Below are 22,928 nucleotides of genomic sequence, written 5' to 3' on the forward strand. Positions count from 1 at the left end.
AGGCCCTCCCCCATCCTCCGTTGCACCAGGCAGTGGGAATCATGGATCCATCCTTTGGCTCATTTGTTCCTTCGTTCACTGCGAGACTGCTAGAATAGGGCAGAGGTGAGCCTGGGACTCTGCAGACAGACTGAGTACAAATCCTAGCACAAGCCCATACAAGCAGAGTGACCTCAAACATGACATTTTTTACTCTTTTGTGTCCAGTTTTCTCGTCAGTAAAATGGGGATAATAATAGCACCTACCTGGAAGGTTTGCTGGATAATTCAAAGAGGTTGTGCATGTAAAGTGCTGAACTATTGTTATGCAACAGATATTTATTGAGCACCGTGACAGGGTAGCTGGTTGTCCTCCCCTTTTTCTATAGTAGTAGAATCCCAACATTTACCATTCTACGTTTTCCAGATTCCCTTGCAGCTAGGTGTGGCCACATGGCTAAGGTTCAGCCAGTGAAATGGGACTTCTGGGTTGTGTCCTTTAAGGGCAGGGCATGTCTTTTCTTGCCTCCTTCTGACCTACAGCTCTTGGAATGTGGATGTAAGGCTGGAGCTCCACCTGAGACCGTGGAGAAAAGGGCCTCATTCAAGGGATAGCGGAGTGGAAAGCCAGAAGCATATGGACCCCACATTTCCACACCATCTCTGAACATCCTACCTCTGGACTTCAGTGGGAGAGGTAAGTAAACTTCCAGTCTGTCAAAGCCTCTTTTACTTTGGGTCTCTGCTACATGCATCCAAACCCTAACCCCAGAAACTAATGTTAGCACCTACGATGTGCCAGGCATTGTAAGCGTTTTCATCTCAGTTCCCTCAGGGCTCAGGATAGAAGAAAAAAATGTAGGCTTAAGTCACTTGTTCAGTAACTTGTTCAAGGTCACAGAAGTAGTAAGTGGCCAGGGGAGAGTAGCCCTTGACCGGGACCTGTCATCACTAGATTTCCGCCAGCAGGTCTGTGATGGCTGTGCTCCTTGTTTTACAGAGAGCCACAGGACACTGCTGGAACACGGCAGAGAGGAGCCTGGCATATTTAAGGGCAGGGCATGTCTTGTCTTGCCAATTTACAGCTCTTGGAATGTGGATGTAAGGCTGGAGCCCCATGACATGGAGCTGTGGAATAACTGAGCTGGGTTTGAATCCCACTTATGTACTCTATGACCTTAAGCAACTGGGTTAATCAGATGTTTCTGGATGCTTACAAGGCTTAAATAAGACAAAGATAGAACCAATAATGTGCCTGACCCATGTGGGTGCTAAATAAATGTTGGCCCCTGTCACCGATGAATTGGGATGAGTCCCAATAGCCACCCAGAGGAACTGGGAGAAAAACAAATGGCGACAAGGACCAGTGAGACAAAGGGAAGGAGAGGTGAGGTTGGGGTGGGGGAATCTTACTCCTTTACTTCCACCCATCCTGGCCTGTGGCGAAGGACATCCAAAAGAGTATTCATAAGAGTGGTCTTGAACCGGACTGATGCTCTCTGCTCTCTGAAAGACAAGGCAACAGGACCCTTGCTGAGGATCAACTATTTCCCTAGGATGGTCCAGGGATAGGGAAAAAATGGGGAAGGAAGAAAGGCCAAGGTGCATACCTGGAAATGCCAAAAAGTGGAATGACTGGATTTCAGAATTTAGCATATAACATGCAACACTTAAAATAATCAAATTGAACATTATAGTATCTTTGAATCATTGAAAAATAATAGCGACCATTTTATTCAGTGCCTACGATGTGCTGTGCGTAACCCTTATAACTAATGATGAGTATTTGCAAATCCCCTGTTCTGGCGCTCATGCTGAAAGATGGAGCAGATGTGCTCCATCCTATTCCTTCTCTAAGTTCAGCTAAAACCCCAGGACACTGGATAAAAACAAACACACAGGAGAAGACTGTGTAAGATGAACAGAAGGTAGACCAGCTAGGGACTTTAGGACCCACAGGACAGCAGGGTGGTGAATTTTCTGCGTGGTTTATTTTTATTTTGCCTCCTAGATCCCAGAGGTAAAAACAAAATGTTTAAACTGACAAATACCAAGTGTTCGTAAGAATGTGGAGAAATGGTAATTACCCTACAGTGCTGATGGGAGTGTAAATTGGATGAACCTTTGGAGAGCAATTTGGCATATGAAAGCCATCAAATACCATTTCATACACATTAGACTGGCAAAAATCTCCAAGTCCAAGTTCTGGCAACAATGCACTAAAATGGAAATTCCTCCCCTGCTGGTCGAAGGCACTTTGGAGAACCACGAGGCAGTATTTAGTACAGCTAACCATGCACGGACTCTGCACCCACCATTCCATCTTAGCTCTATACCCTAGAGCAGGGGTGGGCGAACTTTTTGACTCGAGGGCCACAATGGGTTCTTAAACTGGACCGGAGGGCCGGAACAAAAGCATGGATGGAGTGTTTGTGTGAACTAATATAAATTCAAAGTAAACATCATTACATAAAAGGGTACGGTCTTTTTTTTTTTAGTTTTATTCATTTCAAACGGGCCGGATCCGGCCCGCGGGCCGTAGTTTGCCCACGGCTGCTCTAGATAGACACCCTACATATGTTCTAAGCAATATATGTACAAGGGTGTTCCTTGTTAGTATTTTGTATGGAACCTGCAGCATATACTGTTGGTGGTCCGCCCTTATCCCTTGGACATTCGCATTCCTGCGCATGCCAATCAGAGGGCTTTCCACTTCCAGCACCTGTAGCTCTTTGCTGAAGGGCTTTTCCTGGCTCTCCAGAGTCTGCTCTGCTAGTTCTTGGAGCAGAACTGAAGTACCAGGGAGTTAACTGCCCTCCCCCAATAGCATATAACCAATGATGGCTGGAGTTGATGGATAAGTCCTCCAGCTCGCTCATCATTTAGTTGGGTGACGTCTGCAGTGTGTTCTATGCTATCTCCTAGGAGTCCCAGTGGGATTGAGCCCTACTTACCCACAGCAATAACCTGTCAATAATGTACCTTTTACTGGTTTCCTTCCTTTAGCTGACTCACTTCCCTGCCAGTGCTTACTGAAATCACCTTCCAGGTAAACGACTTGTCCTCGAATCCTTGGCTCAGGGTTGCGTCTGGAGGAAACCAATACTAAGACACAGCCTATATGCCTTTTAACAGGAAGTAGATAAATAACTTGTGGTAAACAATGGGACATATGGAGTAGTTAAATGTATCAGACCTACATGCACAAATATGATAAATACTGAAAATATGATTTGGGGTTACAAAAGCAGGATGTGTGATATTCACAGTATAATGCCACTATGTGACTTGTATTCTTAGCCACTCATGCAGCTAGGGGTGTCCATGTCACACAGTTCTGGTCAATAAATTAAATATATAAGGCTGATAAGGAGGGTGGGTTCCTAGGAAGCTTTGTGGATTTTGTTTTGTTTTTTTAATGTTTTGATGTGTGTGCGTGAGAGAGAGAGAGAGAAGAGGGAGGGTGGGGGAGGTATTGTGTCTTCCCTCCCCACTTCTTCCCATCTTGATCATGACATGAAGGCTGGAGCTATAGCAGCCACTTGGTGTCCATAAGGAAAAGATCAAGACAATCACAGAGACACCAGCTCTGACATTGTTGAACTACTGCACCAGCCCTCCAGATTTTATGTTATGTGAAAAAAAGTACAATATTTTAAAGCTGCTATTAGTTGAGTTTCCTGTTACTTGTAGCTAAACACATTTCTAATTGATATCTGCCCTAATAAAATATGTGGGTGGATCCTGTTAACTGAAGTGCTCTTTGCTTTGTGGGGGTAGGAGTAGGTGTATAAATTTAGGGCCAGGATCTAGAACAGAGCTGAATCGCTCTGCATAAGAAAGTGAGAGATTTGAAATTGATGAGATAGAGTTAGTATGGAGAGAAAGAAGCAAAGATGGCTGCTGCATGAGAGAAGACGACACGATGGTGGTATAGCTAGGAGGGACTTGAGAGAGAACAAAAATATATAATGAAATAAAGAATAGAAATATCCAAAATATTTGCCATGGTGTGTACCAAGTAAACTACCTCTTCTAATTCCCCACACAAATCTTCAGCAAAGTCTACATTGCTCACTCCTGCTTTGTGCAAATGGATTCTATTTAGGAAGTCTAAAGAAGTGCTGAGTTCTGCACCAGGTTACTGATGCAGAGTGAAGCAGAAGATCAGGGTGGAGTTGACATTTGAGTTATCAAGTCAACTTCTCATGGTTGTTAAAGGAGGAGGGAAGACGTAGTTACATATAACATGGGACCTAGAGTCCAACAAACTCTGCTACTAACTAATCCTGTGGTCTTGAGGAAGTTACATAACCTCTCTAAGCTTAATTTTCCCCATCTATAAAGTGGTCATAACAGTAGTATTTACTTCAAAGATTGTGGTAAGGATTCAATGAGATAATTCAGGTGAAGTGACTAGCCCAGGGCCTACCACATGGTAAATGCTCAATAATTGTTTATGTTTATTATTATCATCATCATCATCATTATGCTTATTGAAGTTAAGAAGGAGGAGGGGGAAGGAAGGAAGGAAATTATTTCTGTGTTTATTAAATTGGGTTGGGCCACTCACCGTTCTTTTCCCTTTGACAATCCATAGCCCTTGTAGTTTTGATTCTGCAACGAGAAAGGAAAAGTGATACAACTAGTTTTGCATGTCCACCTTGCCTTCCCAGTTCCACTTACTGCAAATATTTACATCCTCAAACCATCAGATTCAACACTGTCCAGACCCTGAGACAGTAAGGTCATCCTGGCCAAGTTCTCATTGATCACCATGTGGCCAGCAACTTGGTCCTGGGAATGAATCCCCAAGCACCCAAGGCCCACCTCACTCTAGACTTTCTCCACAGGAATGACCAGTAGAGTGAATACCTAGTTTTCAATGGTCCAAAAGTCCATCCTGAACCCAAGTTTTGAGGGCTGAACTCAGCCATCTCTGTGAGAAGACCTCCTACTACTCCAACCTTGAATGTTTTATTAGATCCATGATTCAAGAGGGGGCTGGATCAAAGACTCAGAGAAAAGTTAATTTCTTCCCCCTAAAATAGACCTTTCAAATTCTCAAAGGGTGGTGGGTATTATTCTGCTTCTACCATACAGCTTGGCCCGCAGCCCTGGTATGACTGATGGCAGATATGAGAAAAGGTATCAGAACTGGTCTTGTGCAGGATCACCTCTGCAGCTTGGACAGACTTGTCATCTGCATTAGTTTTTTATTACTATACTCGAGGCCTGGTGCACAAAAATTTGTGTACTGGAGGCATGGGGGGGGGGTGTCCCTCAGCCCAACCTGTGCCCTCTCACAGTCTGGGACCCCTCGGGAGATAACCACCTGCTGGCTTAGGCCCGCTCCCCAGATGGCAGATGGCAGGCCCGATCCCGCGGTGCCTGCCCCGCCTCCCCGGGTCACAGATGGCAGGCCGGGATGGCGGCAGGGTGGGCGGTGGATTGCACTGTCCAGCCCCGCCTGCAGTATGCAAATTTAATGGCCATCTTTGTTGGGTTAATTTGCATACTCTTCTGATTGGCTCATGGGCATAGCAAAGTCAATTAGCATCTTTGTCTTTTATTAGTGTAGATGACAAATAACCACAAACTTAATGGCTTAGAACAGTGCAAATTTATATCTCACAGTTTATATGGGCCAAGAGTCTGGGCACGGCTTGGCTGGATCCTCTGCTCAGGTATCACAAAGCCACAATGAAAATGATGGCCTGGGTTATGGTTCTCATCCAGGACTTGGGGTCCTCTTCCAAACTGTTTGGCAGAATTCAGTTACTTGGGGTTGTGGGACTGAGGTCCCTGTTTACTTGCTAGCCATTGGCTGGGAACTGCTCTCAGCTCCGGACCTAGAGAGTGCTGGTCCCCAGACGCAGTTCACAACAAGAATGCTTGCTTTCTTCCAGGCCAATAGGAGCATGTCCTCTGATTTCCAACCCTTGTCCCTTCAAGTTAGCCACAATGGAGTCTCATATAACCTATTGTAATTATGATAGTAACTATCCCATCAAATTGACAGGCTCCACCCACACTTAAGGGGAGGGAATTACAAAAGGTGTGTACGCTGAGGGCACGAATCTGGGGGGGGGGGGGGCGGGGGCATCTAGAATTCTGCCTACCACACCATTCCACCCTTCAAAGAGCTGTTGGAGGAGGGTAATAGGAGGCTGCTCTACAAAATTGGCAGTAATAAGCTTACCCACAGAAATCATTAAAGTCTTATCCCATTCATCCATTCAAGCCCCTCCAACTACCCAGAACTAGTCAAGTGTCCTCGTCTTTTTTGATTACATTTTTTATACTCTCTCATGTTTTCAATTCCATTTTCCATGTTTACCTAGCTGCTCCAGTCTTTGATTGAAAAACTTTTCATTTCCTCACAGAATTGCATTGGCACTTCTGTCAAAATTCCATCGACTATAGATGTGGGTCAATCTCTAGTCTCTATTTTGTTCTGGTTATTGATTTGTCTATCTGAACGTCACTACCACACTGTCTTCATTACTGTTGCTTTCTAGTAAATCTGAAATCAGGTGGCATGTCCTCCAAACTTTTTTTCAAGATTGTCTGTAATTTGGGGGTCCATATAAATCAGCTTGCTAATTTCTAAAAAAAAAAAAATAGTATGTTGGGATTTTTTAAAAAATCTTCACCCAAGGATATTTTCTCATTGCTTTTAGAGTAGAAGGGAGGGGGGGAGGGAGGGAGGGAGGGAGGGAGAGAGAGAGAGAGAGAGAGAGAGAGAGAGAGAGAGAGAGAGAGAGAGAGAAGCATCAATGTGAGAGAGACACATCGATTGGTTACCTCCCAAATGTGCCCTGAGGTGAGGAATGAACCTGCAACCCAGGTAGGTGTCCTTGATCGAGAATCAAACCCTCGACCCTTCGGGTTCTAACCACTGAGCCAGGGCTAGTAGTTGGGATTTGATTGGGACTGCATTAAATCCAAAGATTGCTTTGGGAAGAAATGACATCATAAAGTATTTAGTCTTCCAATCCATGAATATGGTCAGTCTCTTCATTAATTTAAGTCTTCATTAATTTCTTTCCACAATGTTTTCTAGCTTTCAGTGTATGTCTTGAACATTTTGAATTTTTCATAGGTATTTGATTTTGTGATGCTATTGTAAATATGTTACATTCTATGGCAAAGGAAATTAAGGTTGCAGATTAAGGAGTGAAGGTTACTAACCAACTGACTTTAAAATATTGATTATACTGGATTATTTGGGATTACCTGGGGGAGGTCCAATGTAATTACTCATTTTTAGTTGTGAAAAGGAATTAAGGAAAGGAGCTGCCATTCATGAGAGGTGGAACACAGGATAAGAAGAAGCAGGTTGGGGTAGGAAGTGCTGTATTCTAGAGTAACTCATTTCATTTCTTTGGGTCTCTCTTTTCTCACTTAAAATGGGGGAGATGGCCTATGCACTCCTAGAGATCAGGACTTCACCTTGTGTCCCCATTGGCCAGCGCTGTGTTCCACTGGATGGATGGATGGATGGATGGATGGATGGATGGATGGATGGATGGAAGGATGGATGGATGGATGGATGGAAGGATGAGTGGGTTATGAATAGATGAATGGGCAGGCAAGCGGGAGATGGGGCGAACAAATCTCTAAGAGCTTTTCCAAGCCAGGAAATCCGAAATTCTGAGCTTCCTCCGAGTCACAGAAATCGCTGAGCACAGTTCGAGTCCTACAGTTTTGTAAATTTCCCGCCAGCCAGTCTGGTTCGGTGGACTTGCGCAGAGGCTCCGATGGCGCGCGGCATGCCGGGACTGGTGGTCTTTTCTCTGAATTTATAATTTTTGCTCACTCCATCGGAATCCTTCCGCGAGGATCCTACCTTTTTAATCCCTCCCTCCCTCTCTTTAGGGACGATGAAAGCACCAGGGTCCAGCTGCACTCCTACCTTCGGTCGTGACATGACGCGATTCCTCAGGGTCCGATTCAAACCGCCACCTCACCGGGCAGGAGCCTTTGCGTCCTGTTGCCAAGGCGACGGAGGGGGTGCCCGGACCCGCCGCTCTGATTGGATGAGCCAAGAGCACTTCTTCTGGAGCGGTCGGCGGATCCGAGAGGCAGGAAGCCATTGCACGCCCCGGTGGCCCAGACCCCTCCACTCCCGCAAAACTTTCTCCCAGCCCCACGCCTCCGAAGCCGTAGGACACTCCCGGCCAGAGTCTGCCGCGGGCATTCACGGCCCAGAGCCCCTTCCAGCTGAACTCCGCTTGACCCGAGAGCGCTGAGTCTGAAAAGTTGTCAGCTTTTGGAAAATGCAATGGTTCTGTTTCCTTACTCCGGCCCTCGCTAAGTCCCCTGGTCAGTTAGTTGGTCAGTTAGTTGATCAGTTGATAACGCTGCCAGTCACTTCTGCTCTCTCCAGCCACTCTGTAATTCTGAGCACCGACTCTGCCAGCGCTCACCTCAACGCCTGCAGGAGCCACCTACCTGGCCGGTCTACTAGTGACCGCTATTGCCCTGCCCATTCCAGTTTCGTTCTCTGCACTGCGGGCAAAGAGCTCTTTCAAACACAAATCCGACCTTCGTTCTCCCCTGCATATAACCTGAAGTGGCAACTTATTGATCAATGCACTCTGTACTGGCTCCCTGTCCTCCCACCCCCCCACCCCCCCACCCCCACTGCCTGGGGATCTATATACCAATCATAGCTGATTAGGAACTATTTTTTAAATTTTTGTTATTTTTGTATAGCAACAAAAATATGTGAGGTAGGAATATGTCTAACAAAATGTATGCAAGACATTTCATTAAACAACAAATTCTTATTAAGCATCTACTCTATGTTATCTCCCATTCTTGACTCTGAGGATACAGCAGTGAACAAAATCAACTAGCATCTGCCCTTGTGGAGTTTGTATTCTCACAGAGAAAATTGCAAAGCATTGAAGGACATTAAAGAAGGTCTGAATAAATGGAGGGATATACCATGTACATGGATGGGATATACCATATACATGGATGGGAAGATTCAATATCAACATAAAAATGTGTATTTTCCCAAATCCAACCAGGAATTTTGAGAGCTCTTGTCAAACCAAAATAACAAAGTGTATGTGTTGGGAGCTATGGGGGGGGGGGGGGGGAGAGGAACAACTGTAATAATATGAACAATAAAGATTTAATTAAAAAAATAAAAAGTCAAAAAAAAGAAAGATTCCCCCCAACCTGCAAAAAAAAAAAAAAATGGGTAAAAGATATGAATAAAGAAGTTTCAGCAGAATAAATTTAAATAGCTAATAAGCAAATTGAGATATGTAAATATAAACAATTATAAGATGTGATTTTATGACCAGCTAAATAAAAATAAAAACACATATCAATGCCAAGTGTTGGTGAGCATATTGGGAAATGGGAACCTTTATATGCTGCTGGTACACTCACACTTTGGAAGGCAATTTGGCAATATTTTGTAAAGTTGAAAATGCACACACATTGATTTCAGTGCGTAAGCACCAACTCTGCTATTGGCTGTTAGCTCTCCAAATACAGCTATACAACCCATGGACTACCTATCATTTTTTGCCACAAAAGTGCAGGTTGACATTTTCTAAAGAAATTCTCACACTTGTCCAAACGTCATATGTATAAATATGTTCTTTGCAACATTCTTTATCATAGTGGAAAATTAATAGAAGCTAAATGTCCATTACTAGGGTGGTGGATGAATAAAATGGGGTATATTCTAATAACAAAATATTACATAGTGATAAAAAAATGAAAGATTCAGGTTAGATCAATAAAAAAATATCCTCCAGACCTATTATTTAAAATATATTTTATTGATTTTTTTACAGAGAGGAAGGGAGAGGGATAGAGAGTTAGAAACAGCGATCAGCTGCCTCCTGCACACTCCTGCTGGGGATGTGCCCGCAACCAAGGTACATGCCCTTGACCAGAATCGAACCTGGGACCTTTCAGTCCACAGGCTGATGCTCTATCCACTGAGCCAAACCGCTTAGGGCTCCAGACCTATTTTTGAGTGAATAAAAGAAGGTTGTAGAATAATAAATATTTTAAAGGTTGCAACTTGTATTCATTATAAACACATATAAAAGCATATTCTATATATTTATGAGTATATAGGTATTAAAAAAATTAAAACGTGGACTGATAAACTACACACCACATTCATAATAGTGGCTGCCTCTGGGAAAGAGGAGAGAGGAAAGGGAACGTCAACTACTTCAAGTTTACTTGCAATGTTTTGTTTTATTGAAACAACACACTTGGAGAAAATAGGCCAAAGTATTCTTATCTGGATTTGTTTGTTTTTGTTTTTTGTTTTTTCCAAACGAAAAACACACAAGCCATAATAATGACAGAAAATCAGTACTACCATAGAGGAAGTTTAGGATGCTCTGGGAACACACAACAGTGGGGTCTAACCGACTCTAACTGGGGTCAGCAAGGACTGCTGGGGGGAAATGGGAGTTAGCCTGGTGAAGGGGATGGGAAGAGCATTCCAGGCAGAGGGACTAGCCTGTGCAAAATCAGAAGTCACAGAAGTGAAGCCTGTTTGAGGAAGGAAAAGCAGATCAATGGCCAGGAAAGAGTGGAGAAGAGGGGAGAGATGAAGATGCTAAACCTGTGTGTGTTCGTCTCCTTTTCTACAGATGTGGAAACAGAGCCCTAACAAGGGGCATAGATCCCAGGCCTCCTAACTCCCTGTCAGTTGCTCCATGATAATTATACTGCTGTGCCATGACTCCAGCAGGCACCTTAAATGAGTCCTCTCATTTCATCTCATTACAGACCTAGAGGGATTTTTCCCTTCCCATTTTACAGGTGAGGAAACAGGCCCATAGAAATTAAGAACTTTGCTCAAGGTCACAGTGACATCAGCCAGATTCCACAAGGCCGTGTGTGCTATGCTAAGCAGGTTGGACTTTTTCCTAGGGGTATTGGTGAGTGTATTAAGTTCCTGCTGCTGCTGTAATTACCACAGACAAGGTGACTTAAAACAATATAAATGTATTAGTTTACAGTGTTGAGGCCAGAAGTCTGAAATGCGCCTCTCTAAACTAAAATTAAGGTGGCGGCAGGGCTGGGTTCCTTCCGAAGGCTTTGGAGAGAATTGGTTTCCTTGCTTTTCCACCTGCATTTCTTGGCTCATGGCCCCCTTCCATCTTCAAAACCAGCAATCATCCGATTCCTCTGCTCCTTTCATCGCATACCCTCTGACTCTTATTCCCCTGCCTCCCCCTTTCAGTTATAAGGACCCTTGTAACTACATTGGGCCCACCCAAATAGTCCAGGATAATCTTTCCATCTCATGGTCGGCTGATTGATTAGCAACCTCAATTCCGTCTGCAGCCTTAATTCTCCCTTCCCATGTAACATCACATTGTCACAGTTTCTAGGAATTAGAGCATGGACATTTTGGGGGATCCATTATTTTTCCTACCATCATATGCCACTGAAGGGTTCTTAGCAAGAAAATGATAAGATGAGGCCTGCATTTTAGTATCTTTTTGTTATTGGCTTTATAAAACAGTCACTTCATGACTTATTGACAGCAAATTGGGCTTTGCAACAACTTAACACTTTCAACAGATAAACAGTTAATAGTTATTAAATGTGTTCAACCTCATAAGTATATCTGGGTGTTTGTTTTTCCAGATCTTTTAACCCAACAGAGAGTTCTTTTGTACCGGTGACTTGATTATTTTCCCAACAACCACGTAGGAGTTCAAAAGACTGATATAATTTCGCCTTTATGGATGAGGAAACAGGCCCAGGGGAATTGGGTTGCCTGCCCAGGTTCACAGAGCTGCTAAGGCCAGGGCCATGGTGAGGGACTAGTCTTCAGGCCCACTCAGCAGCAGTTCCTGTCATCCATGGGTAGGGCATTCTGGGAACTCAAGTCAGGTATCAGCACATCTTAGGTGCAATTTTTCACCTATAATCCGGCATCCGGTAAGTGCTTGTTGAGCGAATGAATAACCCTGCTTTCACTTCTGTGGCACAGGTGGTGATTTTCAAGGTGGGAAAACCATCATCTCTTGCCCGAGCGGGCACAGTTACCTCCTCCCTGGCCTCTCTGCTTTGCTCTCTAATCCACACTCCAGAGAGGAGCCAAAGTGATGGACTTAAGATGTAAACCAGGAGACATGGCTTCCCCAGATACATCTTCCCATTGGCTTTCCATCATGCCGAAAAGAAAACCCTAAACCCTCAATTATGGCCCCACATGATCCTGCACGCTCCCTGCTTCTCTCCTCTCAGCCTAATTCTTTCCACCTCCCTCTGGCTTCCTCCCCTCCAGTTCCACCAGCTCTTTCCAAAGGCCAACCTTTCCCACCTCAGAGCCTTTGCCCATGCTGTTCTTTTTAAAAACATTTTTTAATTGATTTCAGAAAGGAAGGGAGAAACAATAATGATGAGAGAAAATCATTGATGGGCTGCATCCTGCACCCCCTCCCCCACTGGTGATTGAGGCCACAACCTGGCATGTGCCCTGACTGGGAATCCACTGTGTCCTCCTGGTTCAAAGGTCAATGCTCAACCACTGAGCAATGCTGGCTGCCCCTCCCCCTGCTGTTTTTTCCTGCTGGAAATCTCTCTACTCCCCCCCCTCCCCCACACCTCTAATTTTTAAATAGCTGGGTCCTTCTTCTATGTCAGGTCTCAACTTTAATGTCACCTATTTAGAGAGGTTCTTTTTCGCTTTTGTTTCCTTCATAGAAAATTGTGACCATTTGTAAAAGCTTTATTTGTCTCCTTGCTTATTTTGCTCAGACGCCCTCCTAGACCTGAGGTGTCCAGTCTGTAGTTAGCAGACAGATATGGCTGTGAAGCAACTGGCATGTGCCTGGTTTGAATTGGGATGTGCTTGAAGTGTAAAATACACACTGAATTTTAAAGACGTCCTACCATAAAAAGATGTAAAATGTCATTAATAATTTTAAAATACTGACTACATGTTGAAATAATAATACTTGGGCTATACTGGGTTAAAACATCATTAACAATCTGTTTCTTCCTACACTTTTAATGTGGCTGCTAAAACATTTTAAGTTACACATGTGACTCATGTTCTATTTCTATTGGGCAGCGCTGTTCTAGACTGTTAGCCAATGCAGATAGGAACTGCTTCCCTTTTCTACCTATGTGTTCCCATTACCCACCATGTATAGGTACTCGGTGAGTATTTGTTGAATAATTTGGTTTTTATGAGAACGCTGGGCTCAGAGAACACTGAGACAGGCAGCCCCAGGTATGCTGTGAATTTGAAGAATAAAAAAACACAAAAGCAAAGGTTTTCTTTTTCTCCAGTCATCGCATTTCCAACAGGTTCTGTCAGTCCTCTGTCCTTATCTGTACTGACATTCCTGGCATAGTCACCTACTACTATAGATGGGGGAGGACAGCTGGCTCCGCTGCTTCTATTTCAGTCGCACAGAGGTGTCTGGTCTCCATCACTTTATATTCTCCAGCTTTGGTCCTAGTCGCAGAAGGGCTCCCCTCAGCACACTGAGCACACAGATAGGGCAGCTGGGACTCCCAGGGGACTTGCCCAGGGTCACCCAGCAGGTCAGAGGGGAATAGGGCCTGGAACCTTGGTCCCCAGAATCACTTTTCAGGACTCTTGCCTCCAACTACATCCTGCTGCTGTGTCCTTTACTCTGGGGGACCAGGTAACTGCAACCCTCTCCTCACCTCCCTTCACCTCTGACTTCTGGGGGGGGGGGGGGGGCGGCAGGGACAGATGTGCCCGGTCCCAGCAGAACTGACCCAAATGGCACCATCCACATAGAGGTCAAAGTAGTTGGGATGAAGAGATGGGAGGGTCAATGGGAGGATGAATGAATGGATGGGAGGATGAATCAGTGAATGAATGAGCCGAAGGATGGGAGAACAGATGGTTGTGAGTGGGGCAGGAGGAGGGCTGGCTGTTAGGATGCCTGCCTGGGGAGTGTGGCGGGACAGGGGGCTACAGTTGGAAGGAATCGCCCACTTCTCTCGTCTCAAACAGGATCCGAAGAACACAGGACCCCTAGCAATCCAAGTCCAGCCCCATCGGCTTTTCGGCTAGAAACCCAAGGCCCAAGGAGCAACGTGCTGTGCCCCGGGGCCCGCTGGGAAGTCGGGGCAGAGGGGAGCGGGGAGCTGGGTCTCCAAGCCCCCGGTGCGGGCTCCTTCTCCCCCACCGGCCGAGCCTGCCGGTGCCAGGGTGGGGGGGGCGCCTCGCCCCCGCCTCCGGAGGCCGCGGCCCCACGCGGCCCCACCAGCTGCCGTTGTCCCGTGGGCCCTGGGCCCGGCACACTGGGGCTTTGTCCAGTCCCCGCCGCGACCCGCGGGAGGGGCCCCCACATGACCGAGGGGGTAGGAGGAGCCTGCGGCGGTGGCGGCGGCGGCGGCTCCATCAGTTCCCTCCGTGGCCGGGGGTCGGCGGGCGGTGACGGCGGCTGGGCCGGGCTGGGCGCGGCCGCGGACGCCGGGCCCCCTGCTCCCCGCCAGGCCGCCGGCGCTGGGCCTGGGCCATCGCGGCAGCTGTGACCCGAGCGCTGTCGGGGCTGCGAGCTGGGGGTGCGGCCGGACCCCCGGCCCGGGGATCATGGGGAATGGCATGACCAAGGTAGGTGGGCGGGGGCCCGCGGCCGCACCTGCTCGCCCCCCACCCCGCCGGCCCGGCCCCGCTCGCTCCGCCCGCCTCTGACCTTCCGGCTCCCGCCGAGTCCCTCTGTGTCTGTCTCTTTCTCCCTGTGACTCTCAGATCGGATTTCGCTGTGTGTCTCTCCGGGGCTGTGTCTCTCTCTCCTGTCTCTGTCTCCTGGTGTGTCCCTGTATCTGCCTGTTTCTGTGACTGTTTCTCCGTGTCAGGGAGCCACTCCTAGACACTCTCTCTCGTCTCTGACTCTGGACTCTCTGCCTCCTCCTGTTCCTGCCTTCCCACTCCCTCCTCCTCAGAATTCCTCACCACCCACCCTGGCAAGTCCACCTCCCCCTCCCCTCTGCCCTGGCCTTCCTGCCCTCCCTCCGCTTTCCTCCCACCCCCACCAAGGCAGCCTGCCTTGTGCCCCCTGGTGCCTCCCCAACCCCTCTCACAGGGCCCAGGCCCCCAGAGGGACAGGGCCCCTCTGTCCTGAGGTTCAGACAGCCTTCCTGGGATGGAGAGCGGCTGGGGGCTCCAGCTGCAGGGGTGGGAAGGGCAGGCTCCCCTACCCCGCTGACCCTGCCGGGTCACCCTGCCTGTCCCTCCTGCAGGTACTTCCTGGACTCTACCTCGGAAACTTCATTGGTGAGCACTGCCCACTGCCCCGGCCATGGCACTCTGCCTGTCCCAGGCCCACATCTGTCATGCACGCTCTGGCCCACGCACCTTGGAGGCGCTCAGGAATGGGGCTGGGGGCCGGGAAGTGATGCCAGGCTGGGAGGGGGAAGAGCTCACGAGGACGGAGGGGTAGGTACACGGGTGGGGAAGTGTCTCCGGGGCAAAGGGCTCAGAATGCTGGGCGCTGGGCAAGTCTGCAGCTGCTGGGAGCCTAGCCTCTCCCCCAGCACCAGACCAGCACCCCTAAAGGTGCTGGGGTGAGGTCTGTTTGCAGGTTTGCTTCTAGCTGGGAAGCTGGAGACCCCCCCCCCCCTCAACCTCCTCAGAGGAGGAGCAGTCCTGGAGACTGGACTCTACCTCAGAAACTCCATTGGTCAGCACTGCCCACTCTGCCCCAAGGCCTTGGCACTCTGCCTGCCCCGGGCCTGTGTTAAGAGACAGGCTGGTCCGGGGTTTGGGGGGCCCATGGTGAGAAAAGTCACTTCCATCTGCAGAGTCAGGGAAAGCTTCCGAGAGGGAGGGGCATCTGAACTGGGATAGGGCCTTCCCCATCACCCTGTCCCCCAAGGGCTCAGGTGCCCCTCTCATAAGCCCTGATCCCTTCCTCCCTGGAGCCACCTCAGCAGCACATGCACGTTGCTTTCTGAGTATTTGGCTAAATAAGGCCCGAATTCCCGTGAGGGCAGAAGCCAAGACTGAGCTTGGTGAGCACTCAGTAAACGTGTTGGGTGAGGATGTGGACAAATGGAGACAGAGGCGATCTGTGCCATATACTTTGATTATAAAAGGTCTGTATATACTGGCAATCCAGCCCCTAGAAATGACCTCTGATAGCCCAGTTTGTGGGGCCTGCCCCCAGGTCATTTTTCATCTCTTTGTCGATACAGATACTAGATTTAAAACAAAAATGGAAACCTATTCTGCATGTTGTTCTGTCACCTGTATTTCCCATTTAATAATATATTGTGGACATCCTTACACATCAGCACATAAAGATCTACATAGTAGTCAAGTGTGAATATACCATTTTTTATCCAGCTCCCTTTGGTGGACATTTAGATTGTTCCCACTTCTAACTATTTCTGATGTTTTTACTGTTTTAAGCAGCACTGCAGAGAACATCGTCCCCTGCACACAAAACTTCATGTGAACAAACCCTTCTGTAGACAAGATTCCTAGAAGTACAATTACTGGGTCAAGGGTATGCCAGGAAGGAGTGTTTGAGATGGAAAGAATAGCACAGGGAAGGCGGGGGAGATGCCGGGCTATTACTTGGGGGTGCCCCAGAGACAAGACTGAAGCCTAGGGGTGTGGCAGGACCGGTTATGCTAGGAGTAGGAGGTGGCCTAGGAGCCGGGACCAGGCAGAGGGTCCACCAAGGTGGAGAGGGTGAGGTGAGAAGGAGAGTTGGGCAGGGAGTCGCCTCTCACTTGGCCATCAGGAACACATGGTCACACCTGCCAGACTGGCTCAAGATTCCTGTTTCTTTCAGATGCCAAAGACCCGGATCAGCTGGGCCGAAATAAGATCACTCACATCATCTCCATTCATGAGTCACCTCAGCCTCTGATGCAGGTACTCCTTACCCCCACCCCAGGGCTGCGCATAGATCGGGGAGGGAGCTTGAGAACCCCCCCACCCCCAAGCCCATTTATCATGTACCTACTATGTGCCAGTCCTTTACTGCCTTCCTGACCCATGTATCTCATTTGGTTGAAAATTGGCCTCTTTTACATTAGCATCCCTGGTTGCCAACTGAGGTAAAGTAATTTGCCTAAATTCACACATCCAGGAAGTTAAGGAGCTAGAATTTGAACACAGGCCATCTGGCTCCAGTGCCTCCACTGAGCCATAACAAGGCCCCCACATGGCTTCCCATTGCCCAACTGAATAGATGACCCCAAATGGATGGTTCTGGGCTCTATGTTTCGTTTTGGGATCCGGTGCTGTGGCTTTGCCTCCCTGGGCCTCTGATCCCTCAGCTCTATCTGCCCCAGGGGGCTGTTGTGAGGGGGGCAAATGGGCTGCGGGATGGTGGGGATGCCTTGCACACTGTAAAGCGTGGCTCCCACAGGAGCAGTTGGTGCTGGTATTATCAAGTATTATTTCCGGGGGAAAGGAGGTGAGGGTGTTTTGACCCAGAGGTGGAAAGCAGGCAATCCCGGCCACATGTGCTGAAGTCAGGAGGGCTGAGTTCACACCTTCACTTACGCTCTGTAACCGTGGGTACAGGACTGGGTACAGGACGTCGCCTCTCTGAACCTCAGTTGCCTGATCTGTAAAGGGGATTTTATGAGAGTACTGACCTCACTGAATTGTTGCAAGCCACACAATAGGTGCTTAACAATTTACAGCTGATATAATACAAAGTTAATCATCCTCATCGCATGAACAGAGACCCTTCCTCCTTATCTGTTAGTCTCAGTCACCCATGGAGGTAAAGAACTGGGGGTGGGGAAGGGCTCTGAAGATCTGAGATTCAGACCACGTTCTGTCACAGATTTGCTGTGTGGCCTTAGGCAGGATCCTTCCCCTCTCTGGGCCTTAGTTTCCCCGTGTGTCCGATTTGATTATTTCTGAGAGCAACATCCAATAATCTATGATCCTCAGTGTCATTCAAAGAAGAAATTTTCAGGTCAATGGAGTCTGATTTTGCTTTATAGTGCAGGCTTGTTTTGAAGTAACTAGAGTAAGCAGTCACTAGATTGCATGGGGAAGGTTGTGAAGTCATGAATATATTTACTAATGAAATGACTGCTTGTAAAATGAATCCCTGCTCCAACAGCCCTCCCCTCTTCTCCCAAGCGTCTCTCCTGCTCCATCCATCAGTGAATTTGCCAGTCAGAGGTTGATTATGCCCTGAAAATGCAAGGCCAAATGTGTTGCAAATGAAATTGCAAGGCTTGCAAAAGATGCAGGGCTGAGTGACCTTGGTGAAAGTGAGTTAGAGAAAGGCTGGGCTCTCACATGAAGCCTGTAACAAATGAGGATCTGGCTGGGGCCCCTTAGCCACTGGCCATTGGTGGGCCAGGCACCCGAAAAGAGCCATTTGAATATCAAGTGATTAAGACAAGTCCTTGAGAAAGGTGATGAGGTTCTTGGAATGTGGGCAAAAATCATCTTTATGAACTTGTGTGAAGGTGAAGCACGAAGTGAGGGATGTTGGAACAAGTTTGTTGGAAAAACTAGTGACAATCCACTCCTTGATTATTTTAATAATTAGCACAAATTTTATAACCACAATTCATGAAGTGTAAACTCACTTTCATAATTTTTGTTTCTTTTCAAGAAAATAAAATCTGCGATGCCCTTCTTACTATGTAATTTTGTAATCCTCATTCGGAGGGGAGTCACTCTAAGTGGCCCTTTCCTGGCTAAAAGAAAGGTCCCTGGATCCTTTTTATCAAGTTCTTAGAAGGTTCTAGAATCACAGATGGTCAGAGCTGGGAGGTCCTCTTTGAACAGAGAGGACAACTGTGGCCCAGAGAGGGGCAGGAACTGGTCTGGGGTCAGGAGGTGCTTGCAGGGCCCAGGCTGGGGTAAGAGGGTGCAAGCAAGCCCCCTCCCACTGCCTGTGTGTGTTTTGTACTTTCAGGGCATAACCTACCTTCGCATCCCAGTAGCCGACAACCCTGAGGTACCCATGTAAGTTCCCTGGGATGGACCGACAGATGGACAGACAGCTGCCTCCGCTGGTGGTGGGAGGGAGGAAGGGAAGTGGTGTGAGGGGGAAAAGAGAGGACTCAGACCAAAAAGCTGCCCTAGGACCCCAGCTCCGATGGTCACCAGTCCCAAGTTAGACTCTGTCTCAGCCGCGCCTTGGTCTGTGCCCCTGACCGAGACCAGTAACCTCCCGGCGCTGAGTCCCTGCTGCTGTGAGTTGGAAAAAGTTCCCCGTCCCACAGGAGCAGCTGCACCAGCGGGTTTGCAAAGGTCAGGCTCAGCTGGTTCCTGGCCTTGGAGTTAAGATATCTGGATTCTGGCCAGGCTTTGCCATTTACTTGCCATGTGACCTTGGACAAGTCACTTCCCTTCTCTGAGGGGGACAGTGGGGGTGTGATCAGCATCAAGGAGGCTTTCCAAGATCAGGTGGCAGGGGCTGAGGATCCAGGACGAGGCCTGGAGTATAATGGGGGCTCCGAACCCAGTTTTTTTGTTCATGTTAGCAGCCGTGCCTCCAGCCTGGGAGGGGCCCCGACAAGGCACCCTGCCCCTCTGGAATCTTGCTGTCAGCCCCATTGTAGACCATCACTGTCCCCGGATGCTTTGATTGCAGACCCCCAGAGCAGGGGGCCCCCTGTGTCTCCTCCCACCCATTTCCTTGAAAAATCAAGATGCCCCCTCCCCTTTGGAAATAGGGTGCCCAGGACACGTTGGGGAGGGTCTCCGGCCTCTGTAGTGGCATCTGCCACGACTGGCCTTTCTTTATTGTTTCACACACATCCCCACCTCAGATGACAGCATTGGCCCCTACTCACTGCACGCACGAGCTGACCTAGGGACCCCCAGGCTCTTTGTCTCTTGCCATCCCATAAATGGGGAGGGGGCAACTGGGAGACACCCCCCCCAGTGCTCCCTCCCTATCGCTTTCTTCTCTAGCAAAAAGCACTTCAAAGAATGTATCAACTTCATCCACTGCTGCCGCCTCAACGGGGGGAACTGCCTTGTGCACTGGTGAGTTAAGGGGGGCTGGGGAGAAAGGAAGTAGGTGGCTGTCCTCTTCCCCAGACACTGTCCTCTTCCTCTTCCTCATCCAGTGGGGAAGGAGGAACGTGTGGCAGATCTTGTCCAGCTGTCACAGTGGCTGACAATCCACCGTTCAGCTGATAGAAGCTGCAAGGGGGCCCAGATCAGGGCTCTGTCCTTCACCAGCTGTGAGGCCAAGGCCAACTAGCTGTTTCTCCCTGAGACTCAATTTCCTCATCTGTAAAATGGGGAAAAGAATGCTGACATGGTGGGCTCTTGGGAGGGACAGGTGAGGTCATGCAGGTAACCAAATACCCGCCAATAGTTCTGGCTCCCTCCCCTCCAGGCGTTTGAGGCCATAGTAGTGCAGGGTAGTAGAGAACCCCAGGCTGGGAGACGGGACCCCCAAGCCTTCCCAGGAGCCCCTAGCCCAGTATATGTCACTCGTTTCGTAACTTCTCACTGAGCACGAACCCTATGCTGGAGCCCCAGCCACAGGAACAGCTACCCCCAGCCTTGTCTCTCACCCTCTCTCCCTCCTTCCCCTGCTCAAAGTGCACTGGCCATCTCCCTGTTTTTCAAACCCACCAGGTCCCACCTCATGGTCTTTCCTACATACTGTTCAGGACTCAGCTTGGTGTCACTTCCCTGGGAACAGCTTCCCTCATCCTCCCCATCTCCTCTCTAGAGTAATGTCTCTTCCTATACCATCTCCTGGCCCCGGACTCCTCTTCATTGTCACCACCTGGAACTGCTTCCCTGCTTAGTGTCTGTCTCCCCCAACCAGACTAAGTATCAGGATGACAGAGACCATCTCTGTTTTACTTCCCACGGGATCCCCAGTATCTGAAAAATAACAGATGATCAGTAAATGCTTGTTGAATGAACGAATGAAATGATGTTTCACTCAGGACTTTAATGTGGAGGAATGCCTGGGGATGCTCCAGGCAGAGGGAACAGAATGGGCAAAGGCCTGGAGGTGGGAAGATAGGTCCTGGTAGGTCCTGTGGTTGGAGCTCAGGAGGCAAGGGTGGGAGAGTGGAAGTGGGGATGGGATGTCTGGGGGGCACAGAGAAGACTGGGCCTTCCCTGAAGCTTGGGGTGGGGTAATCAGCTTTGCAGGCATCTCTCGAAGCACCACCATCGTGACAGCGTATGTGATGACTGTGACGGGACTAGGCTGGCGGGAAGTGCTTGAAGCCATCAAGTCCACCCGGCCCATTGCTAACCCCAACCCAGGCTTTAGGCAGCAGCTTGAAGAGTTTGGCTGGGGCACTTCCCGGAAGGTAGGGACTGGGGCAGGGGCTGGGGCAGGGTGGGAGGCTCTTCCCACTTGAGCTGAGCATTGCTTGGAAAGAATTGAACCCTGGCAGCATTGCTAAGTGGTTAGAACACCGGCCCATGGATTGAAGGGTCATGGGCCCGGTTACTGGTCAAGGGCATGTACCTGGGTTGTAGGTTTGATGAGAATGTGGGAGGCAACCAATCGATGTGTGTCTCTCACATCGATGTTTCTCTCTCTCTCTCCCCCTCTCTTCCCCCCTTCCCTTCCACTCTCTCTAGGAATCAATGGAAAAAATATCCTCGGGTGAGGATTAACAAAAACAAACAAACAAAAAAACACAAAAAAGTAATTTAGCCTCTGCTTCAGACCCGGCAGGAGACTTTCCAGGGCCTCAAGCGCATGGCCCTGTAGCTAATATAGCCCCTGGGTGCATTTTGTTTGGGCACTAGATGTTTTCTTTTTCATTGAGAATTTGAACGCCTTTGGGCCAGACTCTGGACCCGCCCATTGGATCAGGTCCCAGAACTCCCTGCTCTACCTGCCTGGAACCTGAAGGGCATTTGAGCGTGTGGGCCCCTTCGGAGAGAAATGTCCATCTACTCCCCGCTGCATCCCTGAGGAGGCCAAAGCACTCCCTTCTCTTCTGCCCAGTGGGCAGATGGCACATGGAGATATCAGGGACTGAGGCTTGGGGGCAACCGGGGAAGAGAGACAGAGAGAGAGAGAAGCAGCAAGTGCAGGAAGGCTCCCAGCAGGTGGCAGGCTGGCATCCAGAGGTTTATCTGCAAGGCTTTAGGGAAGAGGCAGGCACAGAAGAGGCCCCGTGTGAGTGGAGTTGCTGTGCAGGGGGAGGGTCACGCTGGCAGGTCTGGAAGATGGGGTGTCCTAAAGGAAAGTGGGTTCAGGGGGAGGGAGGGACTCACGGAGGGGCTCAGTAAGGGGCATGGAAGCGCAGAAGGGGGGCTAAGAGGCCATTCGGGAAGGGGAGGGGCCTAGCGAGGTGTGGAGAGCTCGCCCCAGGGTTGGGGAGGGGCCGGGCCAACTGCCTGGCCCCGACCGAACCCCTACATCCCCACCCCAGCTTCGCCGGCAGCTGGAGGAGCGCTTCGGAGAGAGCCCGTTCCGCGACGAGGAGGAGATGCGCTCGCTGCTGCCGCTGTGCAGGCGCTGCCGGCAGGGCTCCGCGACCTCGGCCGCCTCCCCCGCGCCGCACGCCTCGGCCTCCGAGGGGACCCTGCAGCGCCTGGTGCCGCGGGCGCCGCGGGAAGCCCACGGGCCGCTGCCGCTGCTGGCGCGCGTCAAGCAGACTTTCTCTTGCCTCCCGCGGTGCCTGTCCCGCCGAGGTGGCAAGTGAGGAGCCCGCCCCTCCTCCTCCTGGGCGGTCCCCCGACGGGGGCTGTCTGGGCCGCCCACGGCCTCCAGGAGCGCCCAGCGCCGGGGGGCGCCCCGCGGCGGCCGGCCCCCTGCTCCTGCCCGCTCTGCCCGCCCTGCTGGTCTGCGGCCGTGCGCCCGCCCCCGGCCCGGCTCCTCTGGGTGGGGCCCGCCTGCCGCAGTCACCTGGTGCCTTAGGCCTGGGGTTGGGGGCGGAGGGCGTGCGGTCGGACGGGCCCGCAGGGTATTAAAGAGACACAGAGCGGCCTTTCCGCGTGCCTCCCAGTTACTGAGCGAAGGTGC

The 22,928-nt window shown here is 49.6% G+C and overlaps 1 protein-coding gene and 1 long non-coding RNA gene across 4 annotated transcripts; both read left to right on the plus strand.

The window, feature by feature from the left end:
• Nucleotides 1–525: 525 nt before the first annotated feature.
• On the plus strand, nucleotides 526–8,630 carry LOC118662885. The gene is made up of 3 exons (XR_004969916.1): nucleotides 526–676; nucleotides 2,986–3,028; nucleotides 7,861–8,630. It is a non-coding gene; the product is annotated as an uncharacterized LOC118662885 (long non-coding RNA).
• A 4,844-nt stretch (nucleotides 8,631–13,474) lies between these two features.
• Nucleotides 13,475–22,892, plus strand: LOC118663525 (dual specificity protein phosphatase 15). Of its 3 annotated transcripts, XM_036323230.1 has the most exons (9): nucleotides 13,480–13,646; nucleotides 13,985–14,587; nucleotides 15,217–15,250; nucleotides 16,776–16,858; nucleotides 18,879–18,928; nucleotides 19,883–19,957; nucleotides 21,084–21,255; nucleotides 21,533–21,557; nucleotides 22,336–22,892. In XM_036323230.1, exons 2-9 carry the CDS (start codon nucleotides 14,567–14,569, stop codon nucleotides 22,821–22,823), a joined length of 948 nt encoding a protein of 315 aa, XP_036179123.1. In that variant the 5' UTR covers nucleotides 13,480–13,646; nucleotides 13,985–14,566; the 3' UTR covers nucleotides 22,824–22,892. The 3 variants fall into 3 exon arrangements, with proteins under 3 accessions (XP_036179124.1, XP_036179123.1, XP_036179125.1); XM_036323231.1 differs by lacking the exon at nucleotides 15,217–15,250 and having other exon boundaries at nucleotides 13,475–13,646; XM_036323232.1 differs by lacking the exon at nucleotides 21,533–21,557 and having other exon boundaries at nucleotides 13,492–13,646; nucleotides 22,336–22,742.
• The last annotated feature ends 36 nt before the right edge of the window (nucleotides 22,893–22,928 follow it).

This window comes from Myotis myotis, unplaced genomic scaffold (genome assembly GCF_014108235.1).
Source record: "Myotis myotis isolate mMyoMyo1 unplaced genomic scaffold, mMyoMyo1.p scaffold_m19_p_9, whole genome shotgun sequence".
Lineage (NCBI taxonomy): Eukaryota > Metazoa > Chordata > Mammalia > Chiroptera > Vespertilionidae > Myotis > Myotis myotis.